Source organism: Tenebrio molitor, chromosome 4 (genome assembly GCF_963966145.1).
Source record: "Tenebrio molitor chromosome 4, icTenMoli1.1, whole genome shotgun sequence".
In the NCBI taxonomy this organism is placed as follows: domain Eukaryota; kingdom Metazoa; phylum Arthropoda; class Insecta; order Coleoptera; family Tenebrionidae; genus Tenebrio; species Tenebrio molitor.
This window is the reverse complement of record NC_091049.1, coordinates 4529248-4554632: the sequence shown is the minus strand read 5'-3', so window position 1 is coordinate 4554632 and position 25385 is coordinate 4529248. Positions and strand designations below refer to the sequence as shown.

The following is a 25385-nucleotide window of genomic DNA, read 5'->3' as shown; positions in this document are numbered from 1 at the left end:
GGATTGTTGCTTGACCGGAAATCATCCACAATTGTCGTTTGAAATTACTTTGGATGATGGTCCGGGAAGAGTCTGGAAGAAATAGGAGAAATATGATAGAAGGAGAAGCAGAAGAGGAAAGGATTTGGGAACGAGGTTGCTAAGATGAAAACAGTAGCGAGTAACAAAAAACGGGATAGAAAACAATATGAAAGAAACAGAATCATGACGTAGCGTTAGCTGACTGATGTAGATGATTTTGGTAGGAACATCTCGAAAGAAAGGAGAACTTAAGACTAGGCTAAATGCAAAAGACTAAAGAGGAAAAATGTAGAACGGTTCTTTTCTAAATGATTCTTGTCTGGTTATGGATACAAATCGGTGATCGGAATTCCCCCACTTTATCCCAATGGACATGTTTCTTATATTTGTAAGTTTTCCTAGCTCCGTGAGAAACACGAAAGGCCGTGATAAAACTGGGAATGCTCAAGGCGGTTTAGTCTAACCTTCAAGAGTAGGTCGCAAGTTGCGATTTAACTCTCAGTATCGGAATATCCAGTCTGACAAGACTGGATATTTTTAAATATTCATCGTTACAAAAGTTGAAGCTTGAACCGATCAAATTCTATTTTCAGCGCAGCCGCTGCTGTCTCATTAAGCTAAACCTGACAAGTCAACTAGCTGTTGCCGAGCAACCTGTCATGTCAAAAATATTCCGAGCACTCGTGGTTTTATTCCTGTTGTGTGGCATACAGTTACGACCCGAGTCAATAATGGAGCATTATTTCAACGGAATTGCCCATTTTGACGGATATCGCCGATCGGATTATCGAAGATATATGGTAATGCGGCAGGTGCGTTCCGCGTACCGAACGGCCTTTATGCTCCGACTTCCCTTTTAAACGACTACAATAAGGTAGCGATTTAGCATTTTCGATCACCGGTTTCACTTTGCACGATCCGTCTCCGAATCGAAATTCAATCTTCTAATTATAATTTTCATCGAGCAGACCTTTCGTTCCGCCCGATTGATTTTTCATTTTCCCCCCGATATTACGACGCTATTTATTGACGATTATTTTTTTATCGGGTGATTTATTTTCGGGGGGCTGTAATTTGTTTCGCGGTAATGCGACTCGCTCCATTAAACTTTGACGTTACGGGGCGCGTCATATTCCGACACCCGAGGCTTATTGTTTCGCGTTTATTCGTCTTATTGCCGGCGACGGGGTCGGGTGTTATGGCGGCGGCGTAGCGAAAGCGAAGGTGGTGACGACGTACCTGCGAATTGCTTGATTACGGTGGAATTCAAAATTTAAGAAGATTTCAACCGAAACGTTCCAAATTAAAGCGGGACCGGAGAAGGGAGATTGTCGTAATTTAGGAAAAAAGAATAATTAAAGCTGTTTGTGTTTGAGTTTTTATCTTCTCATTCCGGATATTAAGTTGAAATAATTTGAATTAAAATTTCAAGTCTCCTCTATGTACAGCTCATAAAAAATATATCTACAGAAAGGAAGTATCAATTTATTATTTATTTGTTTGATACATTTTTGTACTTTAAATTATATTTCATATCTTAAAGCCCCTTATTTTCAGGCAACCAAGTATTGTCGTTGCTTCATCTTTAGGATAGTATAGTTAGGATATGCATTATAGGTTGCAAACTTCACAACCAATTACGATGTAAGACACATTTGTAATAACCGTGGGTATAATTTCATTTAATATCTAAAAAGTACCCATTAATCCATCGTACGGAAAAAAACAGCAGATAAGAACCATGAGAAATATGTTTTTGGTAAATATCTCCTCATCTGTTGGTTCTGTGACTGAGACAGTTATTATGGAACATCTAGATGGGGAAATTTCTTCGGCTCGATGCTGTCGGTTTCTCCAAATAGAGCTACACTGTGGGCAAGTGCTTTGTAAAAAGCATCTTGCAGGATAGACACATTTGCAAAGCGTCCCTCAACTCTTGCGAGCGAAGCTCAGCACGATAATTTCATTCTCTGCTTTCAAAATTTGCGTTTGTGAAGTATGACACTATCGTGAATGCTTTCTGTTATCGGTCAACACCATCTTCGTCACTTTTTGTTAGTTGATAAGTTAAGCTGCAGTGGTTTAACAATTTAATAATGTACAATTTTTGATCAAATCGAAAAAAATCTCTGTCAGTTCAGACATAACTTACAAATCCAAAGGTGAGTTCTGTGAGAATTTTTTTAAAGACATCACAGATTTGATGGTGAAATGAATTTGGATAAATCTTGTCGCATGGACAGCCAGAACTGTGCCCACTCAAAAAAGTATGTAGTTTTAGTAGAGACAAAAATGTGTTATATGGTGCATTTACTTACGTGAGAATATTATACTGGGTGATTTTTTAAATTTTACGTCTAGCTTGCTGTGACTTTTTCTGACAAGACAAAGTCAGACAAAACAAGGCGTAACTATGTTACATCACAATAACGTTTATTTATTTAAGAAGTTAGATTAGGTCCACGATTTGTTTTTGAATTTCAAACCTCATAGAAATACGAAAAAGGATTATTTATTTATAACGATTTAGACTAACACAATTTTTATAAAATGTACAATAATTGCTGGAAACGTTGGTCTTTGAAGTGGATACGCAAGTTAGTTCGGCGTTTCACATTCTCGAATACTCTGACGAGAACTTCCGGTGAAGCAATTCCACATTCTTGTCTAATTCCCAGTTTTAATTCGTAAATTGTGCGTTGGTTGTTTGAAAATTGTGCTTTGTAAAGTCGGCGACAAGAAATAATCTGGTGGCTTCAAATCAGGTGATCGAGATGGACAGATGTGGTCCACGTGGGAACTAATCAAAGTTATAAAATCATTTGGGTAATTTAACGTCATCCGAGCTGTGTGAGCCGTTGCTCCATCCTGCTGGAAATAACTATCACGTAACTCATCGGGGTGAAGTTGGTTAACGAATTCTTCCAAAATGTTCTGACACTGCACTGTCGTGGTAGACTTTTCAAAGCAAATAGGCCCAATTACTCTCCGCGAAAAGGCGACCTACAGTCCAATTTTTTTGAAGGTGTAAAGGTTATTCTTGAAAAACTGGGAATTGTCTGCACTCCCAATATTTTGTCTATTCACATATTCTGAGAGATGAAACCAAGCTTCGTCCCTGAAAAATGATAAATCCAGAATCGTTGTTGATTGTCTGATCGAAACGGTGACAATAAATCATTCTCTTTTGATAATCTGACAGCCGAAGTTTTAGCGACATCTGCATTTCATCGGGTAGGACATCAAATTTTTCTTAGCAATTTTCTGACATGGCTGCATGATGATAAGTCCACTTGCTGTGAACCTCTTGGTGATTCAATCATTTAAAAATAAAGAAAAGAAATGGGAAGAAGGGAAAAACAGCATGTCTGAGAGAGTAGCAGGGCTGGAGAGGAAAATAGAAAATGAAGAGAGGAGAAGAAGAAATAATAACATAGTGATAACTGGTTGGAGAGGTGAAGGAAAGAGCAAGCAGCAGATCAAAGAGGACAGAAAAGTTTATAAAAGGAAACATAGAGGAAGCTAAAGTTAAAAGTTGCTACAACAAATACTAATGGAAATAGAAGAGTGGAGTGGGAAAGAAAAAACGATGAAACAAAAAGGAAAAATGAGAGAAAAGAAGGAAACAGAGAAGATATTCATAGACAACGACCTTACAAAACAAGAACGAGAAATACTGAAGAAACAAAGAACCATCGCGAAAGAAGGAAAAAGAGAAGGGAAAGAAGTAAAAGTGGGATATAGGAAAATAATAATTAACAATAGAGGGGGTACAGTGGAGATTGAATGAATAAAGGGGGAGACTAGAGATTTTTCAGTAAGAGGAGGAAGAGGATGTAGAAAACGGAGAAAGGACAAAGAAAAAGGTTGATGGACAGAGAAAATGGGAATCGGAAAAGAAGCACAAAGAGGAACACAAGAAGGAAGATACGAAGGGGAAGGCACAAGCAAAAAAGATAACGAAGACGGCAAAGGTGAAGGATTATACTGTAACGTGGTGGGTTTAAGGAAAAAAAAGAAGATTTTTGGGACTCTGTAACACAATTTGAGATAGTGGGTCTGGTAGAGACATTGGTTGTTTGAAAATTGTGCTTTTCAAAGTTGGCGACAAGAAACAATCTGGTGGTTTCAAATCAGGTGATCGAGATGATGGACAATGTGGTCCACGTCGGAACTAATCAAATTTAGAAAATTCTTTTGGGTAAGTTAACGTCATCCGAGCTTTGTGAGCCGTTGCCCCATCCTGCTGGAAATAACCATCACATAACTCATCGGGGTGAAGTTGGTTAACGAATTCTTGCGAAATGTTCTGACACTGCACCGTCGTGATAGACTTTTCAAAGCAAATGGGTCCGGTTAAACTCTCCGCGAAAATGGCGATTCACAATCCAATTTTTTTGAAGTTGATTCTTGAAAAACTGGGCATTTTCTGCAGTCTCCGAATATTTTGTCTATTCACATATTCTGAGAGATGCAACCAAGCTTCGTCGCTAAAGAATGATAAATCCAGAAGATTGTTGTTGATTGTCTGATCGAAACGGTGACAATAAATCATTCTCTTTGGATAATTTGGTGGCCGAAGTTTTGGCAACATCTGCATTTTATAGGGTACCATATCAGGTATTTCTTAGCAATTTTCTGACATATGCTGCATGATGATAAGTCCACTTGGTTGTGAACGTCTTTGTGATTCATTCATTTAAGAATAAAGAAAAGAAATGGGAAGCAGAGAAAAACAGCATGTCTGAGAGAGTAGCACGACTGGAAAGAAAAATGGAAAATGAACAAAGGAGAAGAAGAAAAAATAACATAGTGATAACTGGTTGGAGAGGTGAAGGAAAGAGCAAGCAGCAGATCAAAGAGGATAGAAAAGTTTATGATTCCTGGTTTGGCAGCGATAGCGAGCAGACGTGGAAAAAGTGCAGAGATAATAAACGTAAACAACGACGAGTGAGTGAGAGGTGATAAGCAGAAGACAGCGGGCAAGAAAGAGAGGGCATGCCGAAATCGCCGAAAGCAAGGAAAGAAAGCAGCAAGAGAGAAAGAGAAGAGGGTAGGATGTCGGAAGAAGGCCTGAACCCATTCAGAAAGAGTTCCAGAACCGAAAGATCCCCAAGTAGAGGCGAAGAAAGAAATCGAAGCAAAGAAATAGAGAAGAAAATAAAAACAGTGCTCAGAGAGATAGAAGAGGATATGGCGGGAATAATAGAGGAGAGCAGAGCACGAAGAAAGGAATTAGCGGCAGCGAGAGAGAAAGAGGGAGAGCAAGAAAGAGAGGACATGCTGAAATCGTCAGAAGTAAGGAAAGAAAGCAGCAAGAGAGAAAGAGAAGAGGGTAGAACGTTGAAAGAAGGCAAGAACCCACTCAGAAATAGTTCCAGAACGAGAAGATCACCAAATAGAAGCGAAGAAGAAAATCAAAGCAAGGAAATGGATAAGGAAATGAAAACTACCATGATAAGAGAGATGAGAGAGGAGATGAAAACACTAAGAAAGGAATTAGCGGCAGTGAGAGAGGAGAATGGGGAGCTAAGGAAAGAATTAGCGACAGTGAGAGAGGAGAGGAGAGGAAGAGACGAAAAAGAGCAGTTGGAGAAGGCAGATTGGATGAAAAGGATGGAAATGATAGAGGAAAAGATGGAACAAAGAGAAAAGAAGGAGAGGAAGAATAATGTTATAATAACTGGAATAGGAGCAATAAGTGGAAATATAGAGAAGGGGGTGGAAGAATGGTTAGAAAGGGAGATAGGAGTGAAAGTGAATGTAAAGGAAGCATTTAAAATAAATAAAGATAAGATGATGCTGGCAAAAATAGAAAGTTGGGAGCAGAAGAAGAACATAATGCTAAGTAAGAGTAAGTTAAAGGAAAAAAAAGGTGAGAGGATGTATATAGATGACGATTTGACAAAAGAAGAAAGGGAAACACAAAAGAAGTTAAGAGAGTTGGCCAGAGAGGAGAGAGATAGAGGAAAAAGGGTGAAAATAGGATACAGGAAAATACAGATAAACGGGGACTGGTTTAGATGGGATAAGAGACAGGAGAAACTGAAGAAAATTTGCTAAAAGAAGGAGAGAATAAGAAGACGACTCGGCGAGAAAATGTACAAGGAGAAGGTGAATAAAAAGGTAGAGGGACAAAGACACAGAAAAGTAAGAGAGAAGAGAGAGAATAAGAGAATCGAAGTACAATAGGGAGGAGAAAGAGTATGTGTGAGAGAGGAAAATGATAGGGGGTTGCAGAGGTGGGGACGAGGAGAGAGAGAACAGGAATGGGAAGGAAGGAGAAGAGAGAGAGAAGGTGCAAGAAGTGACGCGAGGATAGTGAGAAGATCAAACACATGCGGCGAAATGAGAGAGAGAAAGAGAAGGGAATGGGGATTAATAGGGAGCGAAGACGGCAGGGAGATGGATGAAAGAATAAGCAAGAGGAGAGAAAGAATAGAGAGCGAGAGGAGTGAGGGAGAACAATAAATTGTTATTTTTTATGTTTTGTAATCAGGAATCTGAAAGCCCGTAGGGCAAAATAAAGCATTTTTCAGTAGTTTTTTCAGGATAGAAAAGTTTATGAAAGGAAACATGGAGGAAGTCAAAGATTGCTACAACAAGTACTAATGGAAATAGAACACTGGAGTGGGAAAGAAAAAACGATGAAACAAAAAGGAAAAATGAGAGAAAAGAAGGAAACAGAGAAGATATTCATAGACAACGACCTTACAAAACAAGAACGAGAAATACTGAAGAAACCAAGAACCATCGCGAAAGAAGGAAAAAGAGAAGGGAAAGAAGTAAAAGTGGGATATAGGAAAATAACAATTAACAATAGAGGGGGTACAGTGGAGATTGAATGAAGAAAGGGGGAGGCTAGAGATTTTTTCAGTAAGAGGAGGAAGAGGATGCACAAAACGGAGAAAAGACAAAGAAAAAGGTTGATGAACAGAGAAAATGGGAATCGGAAAAGAAGCACAAAGAGGAACACAAGAAGGAAGATACGAAGGGGAGGGCACAAGCAAAAAAGATAACGAAGACGGCAAAGGTGAGGGATTATATTGTAACGTGGTGGGTTTAAGAAAAAAAAAAGAAGAAGATTTTTGGGACTCTGTGACACAATTTGAGATAGTGGGTCTGGTAGAGACATTGGTTGTTTGAAAATTGTGCTTTTCAAAGTTGGCTACAAGAAACAATCTGGTGGTTTCAAATCAGGTGATCGAGATGGACAATGTGGTCCACGTCGGAACTAACCAAAGCTAGAAAATTCTTTTGGGTAATTTAACGTGATCCGAGCTGTGTTAGCCGTTGCCCTATCCTGCTGGAAATGAATTCTACCAAAATGTTCTGACACTGCACAGACGTGATAGACTTTTCAAAGCAAATAGGCCCAATTACTCTCCGTGAAATGGCGACCTACAGTCCAATTTTTTTGAAGGTGTAATGATTATTCTTGAAAAACTGGAGATTGTCTGCACTTCCAATATTTTGTCAATTCACATATTCTGAGAGATGAAACCAAGCTTCGTCCCTGAAAAATGATAAATCCAGAATCGTTGTTGATTGCCTGATCGAACCGGTGACAATAAATCATTCTCTTTTGATACTCTGATAGCCGAAGTTCTAGTAACATCTGCATTTTATAGGGTACGACATTAGGTTTTTCTTAGCAATTTTCTAACATGTGCTGCATGATGATAAGTCCACTTGTTGTGAACGTTTTCGTTTTGTTTGACAGATGTCATGTTTTTATCGTTAAAAGTGTGATACTGTGTGATCTGTAAAAACATTTCTTTAAACCACCACAGCACTTCGGAAACGGAAAATTTGAACAGGGAAAATGGAAGCTCAATCTTGCAAGAATTAAGATGACGCTTTGGAAGTGCAAAATTCTTTTTACAAGACACTTGCTCGAAGTCTACGTTCATTTAGAGAATGCGATAGCAATTTGCGCATATTCGCAAGGCTGGTTGCACATTTGTCCAAGTCCAAACTAATTTGTTAGGGTAGACATTTTGAAAAAAACATTAACGTTTGTCTCAATTATAAAATAAAATGTTAATTAAAGGGGCAACGAATTGTTAAAAGTGTCCGTATTATGCAAAACGTTTTCTAAGATTTGCGGCGTGATCTGATTACATTCATGACTATCAAATTTTTAAAGATGATATTTTTAGATGCCCGAATAAACAAGTCTTTCGGATGATCTATCCGGCCATAAATTCCTGTTGATTATTCAATAATGACAAAATTTTGCCAGATAATCAATTGTCTGATTAGCCATATGAGCCGTTGCCCCATTCTGTTGGAACATATCATCAGTTATCTGGTCAGCGTGAAGTCGTTTGATGAACGGCTCCGGTATCTTTCACTGTTAACCGCATCATCAAAACATACATCGAACTCGTAAACTTCTCCGGGTAAAGCACCAAACAACAATTTTGATACGATATAAACGTGTTTCCACTATTCAGTGTGGATCTTCAGTACTCCACATCAGTACTGTTTTGAAATTGACATATCTTATTAAGCGAAACCAAGCCTCATCGATGAAGAAACTTTAATTAGGTCGGTCATTGTTATTCAGCTTTTCCAAGAACCATCCTCAGTAAGCAACGCACTTCTCAAAATGAAGTCGTCACAGCCATGGTCGTTTGAAGAGTATGTACGTGGATCCAAATTCACATCTTTTGTGACAGTTGTGAGACAACTTTCAAGACTTTGATTGATTTCTTGCGAAAGATGTCTCAAAGAATTCTTTGTTTTTTTACTTTTAATGTGGTTTGGCAAATGGCCACCCATCCAAATATCAACCCCAACCAACCTTGCTTAACTCCTCTTTCCAATCATAATTAGAGCTTTCATCTCCCCATTATTATTATTACGATTGTTGTCTTTTAGAACGTCTCCGTAATACACATTTCAATTAGTTTTTCTCCGATTCCGTTATTTGGTTGTTTCCAACAATCACCTCTTCGTTTGTCCTCAACAAACTCCGGTTATGAATATTTGCCGTTCACAATGGCGAACAAACAGGACAACACAGATGAGCCAATTAAGACGTTCGCGAAGATCTGGTCGCAGAGTGCTGCCTAATTATTCCCGACGAGAGAAAAATCCGGCAGCGGAAACGGGAAACGTAAACAGAAATAAAAAGAATATTCAGAGCGTCGTCATATAATCTCGCTACCTTATTTCACTCCCTCTCCGGGGACATAAGAAATTGCGATGCGTGGCCGACCAGACAAATCCGACAATAATCCATAGAAATACGTCCCGGAGTGTGACAGCACACTTCCGCACCCTCTTTCCCGCCTCCACCGCCGCCCCATCCCGGGTCCCGAATTTAAAAACTAAATCCCACAAGTGGGGAACTCGACTGGATGGAAAATAATAATAATACAGAGTGTCTATAAATGAATGTGGGATCCTACTAGGCGTTGAAAATTTGAAATACCTTTGTAATACCATCGGCAATTATTATCTAGCTTTGCAAAAAGCTTTTTTTAAGAATAAACAAGGAACCCAAGAAAGAAGGACTTCAAAAGCGGAAATGGGGTTAAGTTGACTTTGTGTGGACTTGTGAATGTTTGACAGTTTACGATTAGTATGTCATGAATTTAAACGAGGTGACAAATTTAAATTCCAGGGCCATCTGCGATCTTACATTCTTTTATAGACAGTCTGTATAATAATAAAAGCGGAAGGTTTGTTATTTTGCCACAGGTGCAACAGAACAAAAACATCCGTATGGTTGAATCCTGGCGTAAAAAAAATAATAGTAACGGGCGGAAGATTCGTCATTTTGCGACTTTTCCTGTGACCAAAGCAACAATTTAGATTCAACGCTTAACCGTACACTAATTACCCTTGTAATAATCTATTCAAAAGCAATAAATAAACACATTAGTGTATTTAGCCTTTGTACGTTTAGCATCCGCAAAACATTAATGGATGTCGGGTCGATCCGGGCAAAAAGCCCACTTGTGCATGTATCATTTTCGATCCGGGAGACGAAATAATTTATGCAGGAGAACGAACGCCCCCAACAAATAAAGCAGAAACGGAGCAGGTCTCGCAGGTTCGCGATCACGACTCCCAGCGCTAAATCTTCACGATAGTAGTGATTTAACAGGGGCGCTCCGAAGGTGTAGCGTTTATTGTCTGTCTAACATTTTGTTTAAATGTTTTCGACGCCGTGATGCAGCCGATAAGGCGGATTTATGACTCGTTCGCACCCCGTTACGGTTCTTCGCCGAGAACGAGTCGGCGGATCGGGGGTGGGGCGCGAGTATTGACGGGACGAGAAACGAAGGGGGTGGTGGTGGTGGTGCGACTCCTCCAACCCCCACAACTGCAGTTTTAATAGGAACAGGAATGGTGGAGGACAGGTAAAAGAGTGGACTGAATGAGGGGATTATGGGACAAGTGGAGAGCTTCACGTGAAAGCTCCAGTGAAAAACAGACTGGGAGAAAATGCGAGTGTAACACAAACGGGGCTCAAATTTTCCCCTTTTTTCCTTATCTAACCAGATAAATCTCGTCCTAAGGATGCTAAGACATGCAAAACCATTATCATTGTGCTCTCCGCCGACACAACCCGCCCTGTCAACAATCAGACAAATAACCGACGATTTTTCCCCCGACTTGTTCCCACCCTTCGTGATTAAATTTTCGACGTCCCACTAACCCCGAACTTGCGATTTTTCCTTATCGTTCGACAGTCCGAGAGGCCACCGAAGCTTCCATCACGGAAAGCTCCCGCGTTGTCAACACCGTGTCCTGTTGCATCTTCGCTTGGAAATTTTTCAATAAATCGGGATTCGCCTCCGGGTGAGTGACGCGTTTCCGCCGGAAGCTTCCCCATTGAAGTCGCGGCGGTCGAGATGACGGACGTTTCTATTAGGGTGCGATCCAGACCGTCGTAAAATTTATTAGTCGACGGGACAACAGTCTGTTGGCGAGGACGGATTCGTTCGTTCTTTTTTTTTTCTTCTTTACACCGGCGAAGACCAATGAATGCGAAACTGAAGTGTCGATAAAACGCGCCATTGTCGAGGGAAACTTTGATTTAGAGCGAGGCCGAGGGCCGATCGTGTCGTAAAAACTTGTTTCGGGGGTGGAGTACGCGCGGTGGGAGAGAGTTGTCGGGACGGTTTTGGACGAGCGAGCTGGGGGTGGTGAACGAGGTCAAAAGGAATATGGCATTCGAGTGTTGGATTTTCTTATTGGTTTAGTTAATGCGTTCAACGAATAATGATTTTTTTTTTCGTGATCTTGGGTCTTCAAAAATGGCGGATGCGCCGGGAAATATCATTTAAGATATTTTATTTTTCACTTTCGTATAATTGCATGATAACTCCTAGGATACGAAATACGTAAACATGTCCATAACAACCAGGGAATAATACAGGGCGTAATAAGAATAAGCGGGCGTAATAAATTCATAACGCCCTCATCAATTCATAATTGCAAAGATGCCATTTTTTTTTTTTTTAAGAACACGTATAGTGAAAAATAAAATCTTGTATGCACCACGGCGTCACCGAATGATTACGCCCATCGAACGATATCCATCTCTCGGGCTAAAGCCCTCGAGCTGGATTCATCGTTCTCCGGGCGTAATAATCGTTGTAACGCCCTTGGTGCATAAATAGCTATTTCCAGGTTTTAATGACAATAATAAAAATGATACGGCCCTAGCATCTAAACGCACTAATACAAAAAAATTGTTACACAGTCTGGGACTAGTTAAAGAAGTAAAACAATAGAATAGATTAGGATAAAGATCTTGGAAAATGTTTTGGATAACGCTGACACTTTAACAATTCGTTGTCGCTCGAATTACTTAACATTTTACTTTACAGTTGGGACAAACGTTCATTTTCTTTTCAAAATGTCTGTAACCTAACAAATTAGTTTGGATTTGAACAAATGTGAAATATGTGCGAATTGCTATCGTTTTCTCTAAATGGAGCTACACTTTGAGCAAGAGTCTTGTAAAAAGAATTTTGCAAGATAGACACACTTGCAAAGCGTCTTCTTAATTCTTACAGGTTAGAGCTTCCATTTTCCGATTTTCCGTTTCTGAAGAGCTGTGGTGGTTTAAAGAAAAGTTTTTACAAACCACACAACATCACATTTTTAACAATAAAAACGTGACAATGATTGAAGCACGAAGACGTTCCCAATAAGTATCATCATGCAGCACATGTCAGAAAATTGCTAAGAAAAACCTGATGTACCCTATAAAATGCAGATGTTGCCAGAACTTCGGCTACCAGATTATCAAACGAGAATGATTTATTGTCACCGGTTCGATCAGGCAATCAACAACGATCTTCTGGATTTATCATTTTTCAGTGACGAAGCTTGGTTTCATCTCTCCGAATATGTGAATTGACAAAATATTCGGAGAGTGCAGAAAATCCCCAGTTTTTCAAGAAACACCATTAACCTTCAAACAAATTGGAGCGGAAAATTCGTTAACCAACTTCACCCCTATGAGTTACGTGATGGTTATTTCCAGCAGGATGGGGCAACGGCTCGCACAGCTCGGATGACGTTAAATTACCCAAAAGAATTTTCTAACTTTGATTAATTCCGACGTGGACCACATTGTCCATCTCGATCACCTGATTTGAAACCACCAGATTGTTTCTTGTCGCCAAGTTTGAAAAGCACAATTTTTAAACAACCAATGTCTCTACCAGACCCACTATCTCAAATTGTGTCACAGAGTCCCAAAAATCTTCTTCTTTTTTTTTCTTAAACCCACCACGTTACAATATAATCCTTCACCTTTGCCGTCTTCTTTATTTTTTTGCTTGTGCCCTCCCCTTCGTATCTTCCTTCTTGTGTTCCTCTTTGTGCTTCTTTTCCGATTCCCATTTTCTCTGTCCATCAACCTTTTTCTTTGTCCTTTCTCCGTTTTGTGCATCCTCTTCCTCCTCTTACTGAAAAATCTCTAGTCTCCCCCTTTCTTCATTCAATCTCCACTGTACCCCCTCTATTGTTAATTATTATTTTCCTATCTCCCACTTTTACTTCTTTCCCTTCTCTTTTTCCTTCTTTCGCGATGGTTCTTTGTTTCTTCAGTATTTCTCGTTCTTGTTTTGTAAGGTCGTTGTCTATGAATATCTTCTCTGTTTCCTTCTTTTCTCTCATTTTTCCTTTTTGTTTCATCGTTTTTTTCTTTCCCACTCCACTCTTCTATTTCCATTAGTATTTGTTGTAGCAATTTTTAACTTTAGCTCCCTCTATGTTTCCTTTTATAAACTTTTCTGTCCTCTTTGATCTGCTGCTTGCTCTTTCCTTCACCTCTCCAACCAGTAACTATCCCACCTCCTCCCGGCGGCACGGCAATTTTGCCGGAGTACATACACTATTACGGATATTACTATCAAGTAATAGTGCAGTGCTTATCACTATGTTATTATTTCTTCTTCTTCTTTCTTCATTTTCTATTTTCCTTTCCAGCCGTGCTACTCTCTCAGACATGCAGTTTTTCCCTTCTTCCCATTTCTTTTCTTTATTTTTAAATGATTGAATCACCAAGAGGTTCACAGCAAGTGGACTTATCATCATGCAGCCATGTCAGAAAATTGCTAAGAAAAATTTGATGTCCTACCCAATGAAATGCAGATGTCGCTAAAACTTCGGCTGTCAGATTATCAAAAGAGAATGATTTATTGTCACCGTTTCGATCAGACAATCAACAACGGTTCTGGATTTATCATTTTTCAGTGACGAAGCTTGGTTTCATCTCTCAGAATATGTGAATAGACAAAATATTCGGAGACTGCAGAAAATGCCCAGTTTTTCAAGAATCACCATTACAGCTTCAAAAAAATTGGATTGTGAATCGCCATTTCGCGGAGAGTTTAACCGGACCCATTTGCTTTGAAAAGTCTATCACGACAGTGCAGTGTCAGAACATTTTGGAAGAATTCGTTAACCAACTTCACCCCGATGAGTTACATGATGGTTATTTCCAGCAGGATGGGGCAACGGCTCACAGAGCTCGGATGACGTTAAATTACCCAAAAGAATTTTATAACTTTGATTAGTTCCCACGTGGACCACATCTGTCCATCTCGATCACCTGATTTGAAGCCACCAGATTATTTCTCGTCCCCGACTTTAAAAAGCACAATTTTCAAACAACCAATGCACAATTTACGACTTAAAACTGAGAATTAGACAAGAATGTGGAATTGCTTCACCGGAAGTTCTCGTTAGAGTATTCGAGAATGTGAAACGCCGAACTAACTTACGTATCAACTTCAAAGACCAACGTTTCCAGCAATTATTGTACATTTTACAAAAACTGTGTTAGTCTAAATCGTTATAAATAAATAATCATTTTTCGTATTTCTATGAGGGTTGAAATTCAAAAGCAAATCGTAAAACTAATCTAACTTCTTACATAAATTAACGTTATTGTGATGTAACATAGTTACGCCTTGTTTTGTTTAAATTTGTCTTGTCAAAAAAAGTCACAGCAAGCTAGACGTAAAATTTAAAAAATCACCCAGTGTAATATTCTCACGTAAGTAAATGCACCATATAACACACTTTTGTCTCTACTAAAACTACATACTTTTTTTAGTGGCACAGTTCTGGTTGTCCATGCGACAAGATTTATCCAAATTCATTTGACCATCAAGTCTGTGATGTCTTTAAAAAAATTCTCACAGAACTCACCTTTGGATTTATAAGTTATGTCTGAACTGACAGAGATTTTTTCGATTTGATCAAAAATTTTACATTATTAAATTGTTAAACCACTGCAGCTTAACTTACCAACTAACAAAAAGTAACAAAGATGGTGTTAACCGATGACAGAAAGCATTCACGATAGTATCATACTTCACAAACGCAAACTTTGAAAACAGAGAATGAAATTATCGTGCTGAGCTTCGCTCGCAAGAGTTTGAACGACGCTTTGCAAATGTGTCTATCCTGCAAGATGCTTTTTACAAAGCACTTGCCCACAGTGTAACTCTATTTAGAGAAACCGACAGAATCGAGCCGAAGAAATTTCCCAATCTGCATGTTCGAGAATAACTGTCTCAGTCACAGAACTAACAGATGAGGAGATCTTTACCAAAAAAATATTTCTCACGGTTCTTATATGCTGTTTTTTTTTTTCTCTGATGGGTATTTTTTAGATAGTATTCATGACCACTAAATGAAATTATAACAACGGTTATTATAAATGTTTCTTACATAGTAATTGGTTGTGAAGTTTGCAACCTACAATGCATATCCTAACTATACGAGGTTAAAGATCAAGCAATGATAATACTTGGTTGCCTAAAAATAAGGGGCTTTAAGATCAGGCTCTCCTCTAGCACTAAGACAAGCGTCATGACGACTTTGATAAGAATTTTATTTGGACGCAGCGTATTTGGATCGTACGTCATGAAACCTTCGATCCCTTCGCCGCCCCAATTTCGGTTTGGAGTCGAGTGGGCCTCCTCGAAATTTTCTCGTTCGGTTTTGAACGTAAGCCGACTCGGCCGCCCCAACCGAAATAATTTCTCGACGAACACGCCATAAAGCAGGACCCTTCAGGGCCTCACGAACCGAACAAAAATCGTCCTGGGGTGGATTACGGCGCTTACTCGTCATAAAACCCCAATGAATATAAAATATGTTGTTTACCCACGAATTCCCCAACAGGTAACAACACGAACCGAACCACAAATCTTCCCCGGAAGAAAAACGAGCTCGAACACGATCGGTAATATATCCGCCGTCATATTACCCGGATCGTCTGCTAAACAAACGCGAAAAATCCAGAAACCCACCCCCAATTAATCCGTTCCGGGGGCACGAGTGTGCGAACGGTGCACGACCGCCCCATCAATAAAGGGGCGACGTGCCGCCCTCTCATGTGCAAAACCGGCTCCGGCGAACTTATTAAACTTTTATTCCCTCCGGCTCCGAAATATTGACAACGGAGGTATCAAAGTTGAGTTATAAGCCGATGGATTTTTCAATATCCAACGTCCGATCGTTTTTTATGCGCCAGTCGTCCCGTGTACATTGTTCGAAAATTCCACCCCCTCATGATAAAGAGAGCGGACGGGGCGCGAGTCCGGGTCGCCATTTTTCTTATTTCCGGCCGCCTCCCCCGACCTCGTGACTTTTATGACGGCCGCTGCGTCAGCGATCCCGGCCCGGAGGAAGACCGCCCGGAATTGGACCGGTGCACCCCATCCGAACGTTCCGGATAATTGAAGGGCAGCAAGAGATCGCCCCCCGAGAAATTAAATTATAAAATCGCGCCCGAAATCGACGCTCACCGGAGCCCCGGATCCAATCTGCACAACACGAATTTGTCGCGACGGATTCGATCCGCGCGCACCGTCGACACTTTCCTCCGGGAGTTTCGACACTCGCGGTCGACGCAGAAATTACCCGGAGTGCTTTCAGTCCGATGCGAGCTTCATTGTCTGCATTCTAAATGGAGATAATGCCGTCGGAGCTCTTATCTGGCGAAGGAATTTATCGCGGCTGATGGGTCGGTGTCACTCCCGTTGTTCGGATTTGTTTAAGAATGGTGAGACGTGGAAAAATTCACTGAGGGATTTTATTCCGAACGCTGAAGGGTATTTATGGGGGTCGAGGTGGAGAGGACAAGAACTGATTGCTTTGCTCCTCTTGGTCTTCGAGGGTCAGCGGAAAATTTACATTTTATGCAACCGCGAGGGGGTCCCGCAAGGAGCCACTTTCGGGCCGCTTCCGTTTCCAAAAGTGTCTACATTTTTCCTCTGCAACTCCCGAAGTTGACCTTCAAAGGAGACGTCTCACTCACACCATCACCGTCTTCATGTTGGATTATTCCTACCTCCACCGCGTCCCCCCCCCCCCCCGCCCCCATTATCCGCCTAAGACGCACCGAAATAAATTCCTCCCTCGCCCGGTCGTATTTTTTTATTGCAACTCCTTTATCCGCCGGTGTATTCGAGATAAGTCACGATTTATGGGCCGCTAATGCGACAAATAACGTTATTACGGGAACGAATTTCGGGGGGCGGCGAGCGCCCGCCCCCCAACCCCTGCTTAAATAAAGGGAGCAAATAAGAAATGTAATTTTTATTATGTCATAATTCCCCTGCGTTTTCAGTCAGTTCGTTAGCAGCTTATGTGGGGGTTTTTTAAAATTCACCGGGCCCTTCCGGGACCCTTTCCTCTGGAATTTTTTATTCATATGGGTTGTTCGCGTCGGAGGTCGTCCGGGAACCGTAACGGTTTTAATTGGGGTCGTAAAAAAATTCGATGCTGTTTTCGGGGGTGCACAAAAAGAGGAGACGTGCGCGAGATGGGGATGCAAATTTTTCGGGGGCGGCTGTCAAGTCTGTCTCGGGGCGAAAACGTTTGTACTAATGTGAGGGCCGGATTAGAGGGGATTTCGTTGGATAAATAATAAAATGCTCGAGGAGGCGGCGGGGAAGGACAAGGTCGCTTGTTTCGGACGAAACAGGTTTCGGTCCTTTCAGTAGCGTTGTCAGTCTCATTTTGGCAATTTTTTGCAGTATATTTAGTCCAAAAAAAATATATTTTTTACGAAACGTTGTCTCTTGTGATCTTCATTCGAATATCCTTGCTGGCCTTGAGATTTGCGCTTCGCGCGTGAGCGAATGATTTATCGTTGAGGTCACTTTTGACGGCGGACCTATCTGCGACGCGCCCTCCGCCGTCCTGGGCCTGGTGGCGCGGTTTGGTGAGCGTCCCGAGGCGGGCACGCATTCCTCCACGGTAAGTGCGTTCCGAAAATTAATTTCTCGACGGAATCCGGTCTTAGGCGACGCCAGGAATTTCCGAGTCGATGCGGAATTAAAATTTTAATATTTGCTCGTCAGGTCGGAATTCGCAATAAAATAAATCAGCGACGCACAATCCGATCACCGCAGAAAAAATAATAACGCCGACGACAGAATTCCACCTTTTTTAATAACGCACACTCAAGGAGAGTCTCCCCGGAAGATTCGACCCTCCCGGAGGTCCACGCGGAAAAAGTCCCGGATCGATCGACGCAAATCCGTCGGTCCGGCGTTTTTGTAAAAATTGAAACACCACCCGTAAATCCGGGGTGTATTTCCGGGCGTCCGGTTTTTATTTATGGAGCAAGACGACAGTCGGGGGTGGTGCAGATTGGCGCGGCACGACCGGAAGCCCTAATCGATGTTTAAATATTAGAGAACAATTTCCGGACGAAATTGGGGAAGTTGCAGCAGGGATCGAGGATTAGCAAGTTCGTTGTAATGGACGAAACACGTATCTCGTTATTGCAAAGTGTTGCCACAGTTTACCTTTGCCGCCGCTGTTGCCGCCATCGTAAACGGAGGGTGCCGCAGAGAGAAAGAACGACCGTCGCTAATGATCGGACAAAGATGGCCGGCTGAAATACGACCGACATTTTGCCTAATCGTAGCGGGAAAAATTGTGGCGGGCGGAGGGTGCAAACCGCCGACGTGATAATGAGTTTATTTTGTTGGTGTATTACGTAACGAGTGTGAAAATGGACACGTTTTGAAGTAGGTGCTGGCCGAGTGCGGAAAAAAATACGAGTCGCCAGTCGTTCAACACTGCTTCTTCTTCTTCTTGAGCTTCTATGTTTATTCTGGATTCAATGTACTGTTTTCTCAATTTGTTTGTAGGTCACAAAATTTTATAGTACTTTAAATCCTTGTTTACCACTAGCAGGTAATATTTTAAGCAGGGTTGTATTGTACATTTTGTATGTTTGCATGGCACGCTTTTCAAACCCAAACATTGTGCCAGTTAATCACTCATATTGCATTACAATAAAATTTTACGACCTACAACGAAATTGAGAAAACAGTATGTTCCTATGGCTGAGCCAGTCCGTCTCTGTCGCGATCGCTGTCGTGCAAACAATCCAATTAGAAGAGTGAAAGAAGAAGTTTCGGGAACATTGTAAAGTTGGCGGGTGAAAGTTCGACGGTGCAGCCGTCCCGGAAAAAGTCGGCGCCCCCCGGAGCGGCTCGAAGGGGACGGCCACGAAAAAAACTCGGGGCAAACGTCGTCGCGTGTGCAGTTCCGGGCCAAACAGTCCGGAAATCCTGCAGGAAATTCAAATAACCATCACCGTTGTGATGGCGCCGTTCACCCTCCGTGCGCACGAAGGGAGGAAGATAGATGTGAGGGAATGACGGAGACGTCGGTTCGGATCCTTTTGCCTCGTTTAATAAGGTGTTGCATCGGGACAAACCATCCACCGAGAGGAGGGTTACGCCCAATTTAACGGCAAGTCAAGCGGGGAGGCTTCGAGGAGACGAGCACCCCGAACACCTTAACAATTATCGTGGCGTCTCCGCACTGCACCAACGAGGGAGAGGGTGCTTTGTTACCGTCAATTTTGGGGGGATTTTTTCGTTTGTTTCTCCGGAATTCCAGAGACCGTCGACAAATCGAGACATAACCTTAATTTCATCGCTTCATTTTCACTTTTCTGTCAACCGATTCGATTGGAACTTTTCTAAAACGTGTACTTCACTGAAAGAAACAAACGGTTCGAGTTTCAACGAAAACGACCGACGAATTTTCGAGTTATGTCGTTTTAAAGCAAGTGCGGAAATTACACGAGGCTCGAGCGAGTTGTGTACTGTTTTTGCCAGGACCTCAAAACGTCACATTTTTAACGATCTAGTTATGTCTTAAATCATTGTTGTTTGTTGCGAATGAAAGTTTCGTTGGAAAACTGTCAAAATGTCTCGAACATATTTTTAAATTTCAGCGTCAAATCTGTTGTACAAGTGTGAATGGTTCATTTCCGGTGTGCGTATTGATGTCAACACGACGAGGCTACAACGCACAATGTAGCCGAGTGCGGAAATGACACGAGTGCACAAACTACATCTCGTGCGGTACATTTTTAAAGATTCACTTATTTTCCGACGTGGAAAATAAAACTAGAACGCTGCGGCTTTCTCACCCCCGTCGCGCCATCCCTCCCGTTATTTCCCGACGTCCGCCCTTCCAGAAAAATCCCTTTAACTCCCCGTTAATGAGCTTATTTGTTCCTTCATCAGGGCTCTTTTTACGAATGATGTAGAAACTTAATTAAATTTGTTGTCGTTTCATTTATCTACCAAGGATGCCGGCACCCCCCGCCGTCCCCACCGGACGCACTCGTTGCTGCCTCTCGCCGGCACTTTCGAAAAAAAAAGCGTCACCACAAAGCCGCCCCCGCAGGCTTCCCGTCACAGTTATCGCCACCGTGCAATTTTTTCTCCCTCCATCAATCAGAAAATTCGTAAATGACACGTGAACAAACGAAAGGGGGCCCACCCCCGGCGTTCCGGCGCATTGTTAACACATGTAAATGCCGACGGAACGTATTCGATCCGCGCCGGCATTATCGGACGCGGCTGGGGCGGCGCGAGGGGGCGGCGACGGCCGTGTTTGTATCGGCGGACAATGCAACGTACACCGCTCCGGCCTGGTTATGACGTTTCGCCACCCCCCGCTTCCCCGGCATGCGGTTGATTGGATCCGGTGGCGGCGCCGGCCGCCAAAGTGCCTAATTGAACTGTGCGACACTGGGTTTTTCGGCGGAGATGGGGGCGGCGCATTTTAAACAGCTTTGGTGGACAAAAGGCAGTAAATAATAACAATTATTATTATTACTACTACTACCACCCCCACACCAATACCACCCCTCCCACTACATCTACATTTATGTCTTTTGAGCTTATAAAATGTTGCAATCTGTGTTTGTTCGTGTACTCAGCAGTCAATGGGACTCCAGGAGAATTCTAGAGGTGTTAGATCCGGAAACCAGGTCGGTCATTTTGGCTGTCTCTTTGACAGATTCGTTGTGGTTTTTGACGAGCTAGTTTAAGCGTGGAAGTAGAGATCCCGAGGGAGAGTAGAGAGGGGGGAGAGGGGGACTAATGCATCGAGTCGAGTTCAAAGGCAAGAATTCAAAGAAAATTTGCGTCAATTATCCGAGACGAAAACAAACGAGATGTAGTTGGCGGACCGATGCAGATCTAATAGTTCCTGCTAAACTGACAGTTGAATAAACAGGAAACCACAGTGGAGTCTAAAAATAGAATGCACTTGCATTATTGTCCAAACGGACGCATTTTCTTTCCAAAGTAATTCTCGATCCGTGGCCTGGGCTAATTCAATTTTTCATCGAATGGAGAATCCTGACGGACGGTGTCATCCTATCCGGGCGTCCTTTGCAGGATCGCTGCACTCCACTCACAACCCGTATTGCTTTATTGACAGACGTCTGATGAAAAATTGAAATTCCCCAGGCGGGACCCTTCCGAACCCCTTTTCGCCGACTTCAAACGAGTTCGCGGCTCACGCTCCGGATTAAACCGAAACTTTGAGGATATCCTTGCACAGCTGACAAAAGTGCAGCCCGACAGGAGACCGTCTTCTCGGTCGTCCTTTTTTTCCTCGGCCTCGGGCATCCACAAAGAGATGCGACTGTTTACCGAAATGCCGGCGAGGACTACAAAGCGAGCATGTGCTCGTGATTAACGAAAAGATCAAGCGGCGGTCGAATGACAAGTCTGCGCCGGCGGCGAGGAGCGGCGAGAGTAATTTCGGAAAAAATCAAAGGAAGAAGACGACTGTGGATGGGATTGGGGGGCAGGCAAGATTAGTGGAGCCGGTGAAGAGAGGAGTACATTTTGTTTGTTGCTGTTTTTGATGTGGAGCTGGGGAGTCAGAAGCGTTTTGTAATGTACTCCAGGCTTGTACTGGAATCTGGAGTTGCTGTAGCAGTTGGGTGGTCGATTGTTTCACATCCTAACTCCTGCAATCCGTCAGACACTAACGTACTGACTGTTCGTGGTCCTTCGAGTCGGACTTGAATCAGTCGCTTGTATATCCACGAGTCGCTGCTTCAAATTCGGCTCGAAGGACCATGAACAGCTAGTACGTTATGTGTTTTGTCTTGATCTGCTCCACATCCAAATTGGTACTGACGGAAACCTTCTCAGACAAATTCGTTGCATCAATTTCAAACAATTATGTCCGAATCGATTTCATTACTAAAAGGAGAACAAAGATTTGGTGTGCATTGCTTCCCTGCGAGAGAATTTTTAAATGCATTTTGAACTATTGTAAAAAGAGAACTAGCAATCAGCTTGTGACTGTCCACCGGAGCCTCCAAGTGTATTAACCTCATCGTCGAACTATTTCCTCTCAAAACACACCTCCTTTGTACCTCAACGACGGAATTGAGAATGCAAATTGCAATTGTGAGAAAACACAATGATTCAGTTGTTGCATCAGCGGAGCCGACTCGTCCAAATTAATTTCGTTTAAAACAACTCGTTATCCGATTGAAGTGGCTGTAAGTTAGTTAAATGTTTGGAATATTCGCATCGGGGGTTGTTTTCCTCGTTGCTATACTTGCCCTGTTCGTGGTCCTTCGAGTCGGACTTGAACCAGCCACTTATAGGTCCACGAGTCGCTGCTTCAAATTTGGCTCGAAGGACCACGAACGGCTAGTAGGTACGTTACGTGTTCTGTCTTGATCTAAGTACTGCAAATCTTATCTCTTACAATTCATTAGATACTTACGTCTGATTGTTCATTGTTTAGCAAAAAATATTGTTTGAGTGTCATTCGATAGAACAACACAAAGCAAAAATAAGATTACATTGTTTCTATTTACAGATAGTAATTACTACTATTTTTCTCTACTTCTTAGACGGTCTTTAAAAAATTGTTCACGCATCTCTGGACAATTGAACATGGTCCAGAACAATTCCATGACACTCGAATCTGGTCTTCCTGGTGGCACCACTCTATTACCTATGAATCAATCGATCTGGCGAGTAAATTCTCCTCTTGCACAAATCACCGTTTCACCGTTAACAAATCAATCGACCGTCTAGTGTCTCGCTTCCAACTGTCTTGTTTAACGAGCCTGCCGACGACCGATCCAAGCCCACATCAATCATAATTCCACTTTCGCTCGTTAATTTGTTTGGATGTTGTCGCTCGTCTCGCTTCGATCGCTGGAAATTTACGGTTTTGTCGTTTCCGTTGGCGTTCGACAGACGGAGGAGCGGTTGTTAATTCCCGTTTAATTTTACGTCGACGACGCCAAGAATTCAATCGATGTAAACAGATCTACGCGCTCTGATAAAGTGTTCAACGCGTCACGTTTCGTCCTGTCTCTTCCGTCGAGTAGAATTCTTCGGAGTCATAGTTTTAGTCCCCGTCTCGACCGCGCGCGCCCAGTTAAAATTAAGCGTGTTGGCCACCAAGAAACCAGATTTGAATCCTGTTGAGTTATTGTGGAGAGCGCTACGAAGCTTGCCGGAAAACAATTATCAAACGGATGCCGAAGGAAGGGATGAACTGTTGAATTTGTAGAATTGTGTTTGAGCGTTCGACACCCCTTTCGGCTTAATTAAATCTCTTGGGGAAAGTTTTTGGATCGTTGGGCCGGCTTTTTGCAATTGTACAGACCAAGAGCGCGAAACAATTAATAATCAAATCGGAATTTATGGCCTCCGGTGCACCGTTCAATTAACTTTAATCGAGTTTTTGCCGTAGCGGGGCCGAGAACGCGACCGGAAAAACTTGATTAATCGACATGACTCCTGATTGATTGTTTTTTGTTTTGTGGGGGTCGCAGGTTACGGCTCCGTCTCGCCGAGGACGTCCTGGGGCAAGCTGGTGACCATCATCTACGCCCTGGTCGGCATCCCCCTGATGCTGCTGTACCTGTCGACGACGGGGGACCTGCTGGCGCGCAGCTTCCGGCGGCTGTACGGGAAGCTGTGCGGCGTGGGGGGCCCGAAGCCGCAGTGCCCCTGCACGAACCCGGTGCGGGTGCCGGTCACGCTCTGCCTGGTGATCGTGCTGGCGTACATCTGCTCGGGGGCGGTGCTGTTCCACCGCCTGGAGAACTGGAGCCTGCTGGAGGGCTCGTACTTCTGCTTCACCTCGCTGGGGACGATCGGCTTCGGGGACCTGCTGCCGGGGCAGAACGCCGAGGAGGTGTCGCTGTGCGCCTGCTCGGCCTACATCCTGACGGGGATGGCGCTGGTGGCGATGTGCTTCAGCCTGGTGCAGGACGAGGTGATCGCCCTGCTGCGCTACATCGGCGCCGCCTGCACCCGCAACAAGCTGCTGAAGGCGCGCGACGAGGAGGCGGCGTCCTGACGGAGGCCGCAGACCGAGGGCGCCGCACCCGTCAAGCGGGCCCCCGTCGTCAACAAGATCCCGCCGATGCTGCAGCACAACAGCCTCCCCAGGAAGAGCAACTTCCACAGGAACGCCCCGGCGAGGCGGTCGGCGGGGGCGGAGCCCCTGATAGAGTACTTCGTGCCGAGGAGCGTCAGCGAGTTCGACCTGTCGATGGCGACGGGGGACACCCCCATCTCCGCCAACTTCCTCCCGCTGACGGTCAGGGTGCCGAGGAAGGTGGCCAACAGGCAGAAGGAGAAGATGGTCACGTTCGAGGACGAAATGGCCGCCAGGATGAGCAAGGATCCCGAACTCCAGGACGTGTTCATGTGACAAAAGGGATAACAATTAGTTAATAAGGAGACTAGTCTGGTGGACGATTTCAACGCGGTCAAAAGGGAACTGAAACAGTTCAAGAATTTCAAGCTGTGCGAAGGACTCAAGAAGTGCGACGAGGACTGTTCGTGCAACGCGGAAGCCGAGTGCGACATATGCAGGGTGATCGATTTCACCATGAAAAAAGACAAATTGTGAGCGATTCTAGTGCCAACATTTCTGTACATAAAGACTAACGGACGATTCGACGTCATTTTGTAACTTTAAGAACCAAACAGTATTATAATCATTGTTGAATCTTTTTAAATAAACAGTCGACAATTTCAAGCTGTTTCAAATCACCCGCCAATTCTGACACATTTCATTGGACGACGCGCACACCACGTCATTCTGTTGGTCTGCGTAACTCCAACTTCTTGACGAACTCAACGCAGATTAAATTACCATTTTACCGACGCCTGTTCTTAGAAATCTCAAAAACAATCACAAATAAGTAAAAAGCCGTCTGGTTGTTTCAAATCAGAGTTGGTACTTTTGGGTGTTCAGTTGGTATTACGGTTTAGTGACACAAAAATGGAGACTTGTATTAATGACTGAATTACCCTAAAACCTGCACGAATTGTTGAGAAAATGATTATAAACATAAACAAAAAGCATTTTTCTTTGGCAAAAATTACGGCAGACCAATATTTTCACTGCAGACTGAAAAAAAAGACGGATCCAAGTAAGCAAATACAATTTCGGAACCATCTTCACCCACACGAGGGATATTCCTTGACGTTCTACAAAGGACTAGTTGACTAATATTTAGTATTCAATTTGCCAGGATAAAATTTGAA

General features: G+C 42.9%; 1 protein-coding gene across 3 annotated transcripts in view; it reads left to right on the top strand.

The window, feature by feature from the left end:
• The window catches only part of LOC138129820 (potassium channel subfamily K member 17-like), a 142067-nt gene extending 117198 nt beyond the window's left edge, over positions 1 to 24869 (top strand). For all 3 annotated transcript variants that reach the window (XM_069046120.1, XM_069046121.1, XM_069046122.1), the window contains one exon: positions 23657 to 24869. In XM_069046120.1, the coding sequence (XP_068902221.1) occupies positions 23657 to 24186 (530 nt within the window). In that variant the 3' untranslated portion in view covers positions 24187 to 24869. The remainder of the gene's footprint in view (positions 1 to 23656) is intronic.
• Positions 24870 to 25385: the final 516 nt, after the last annotated feature.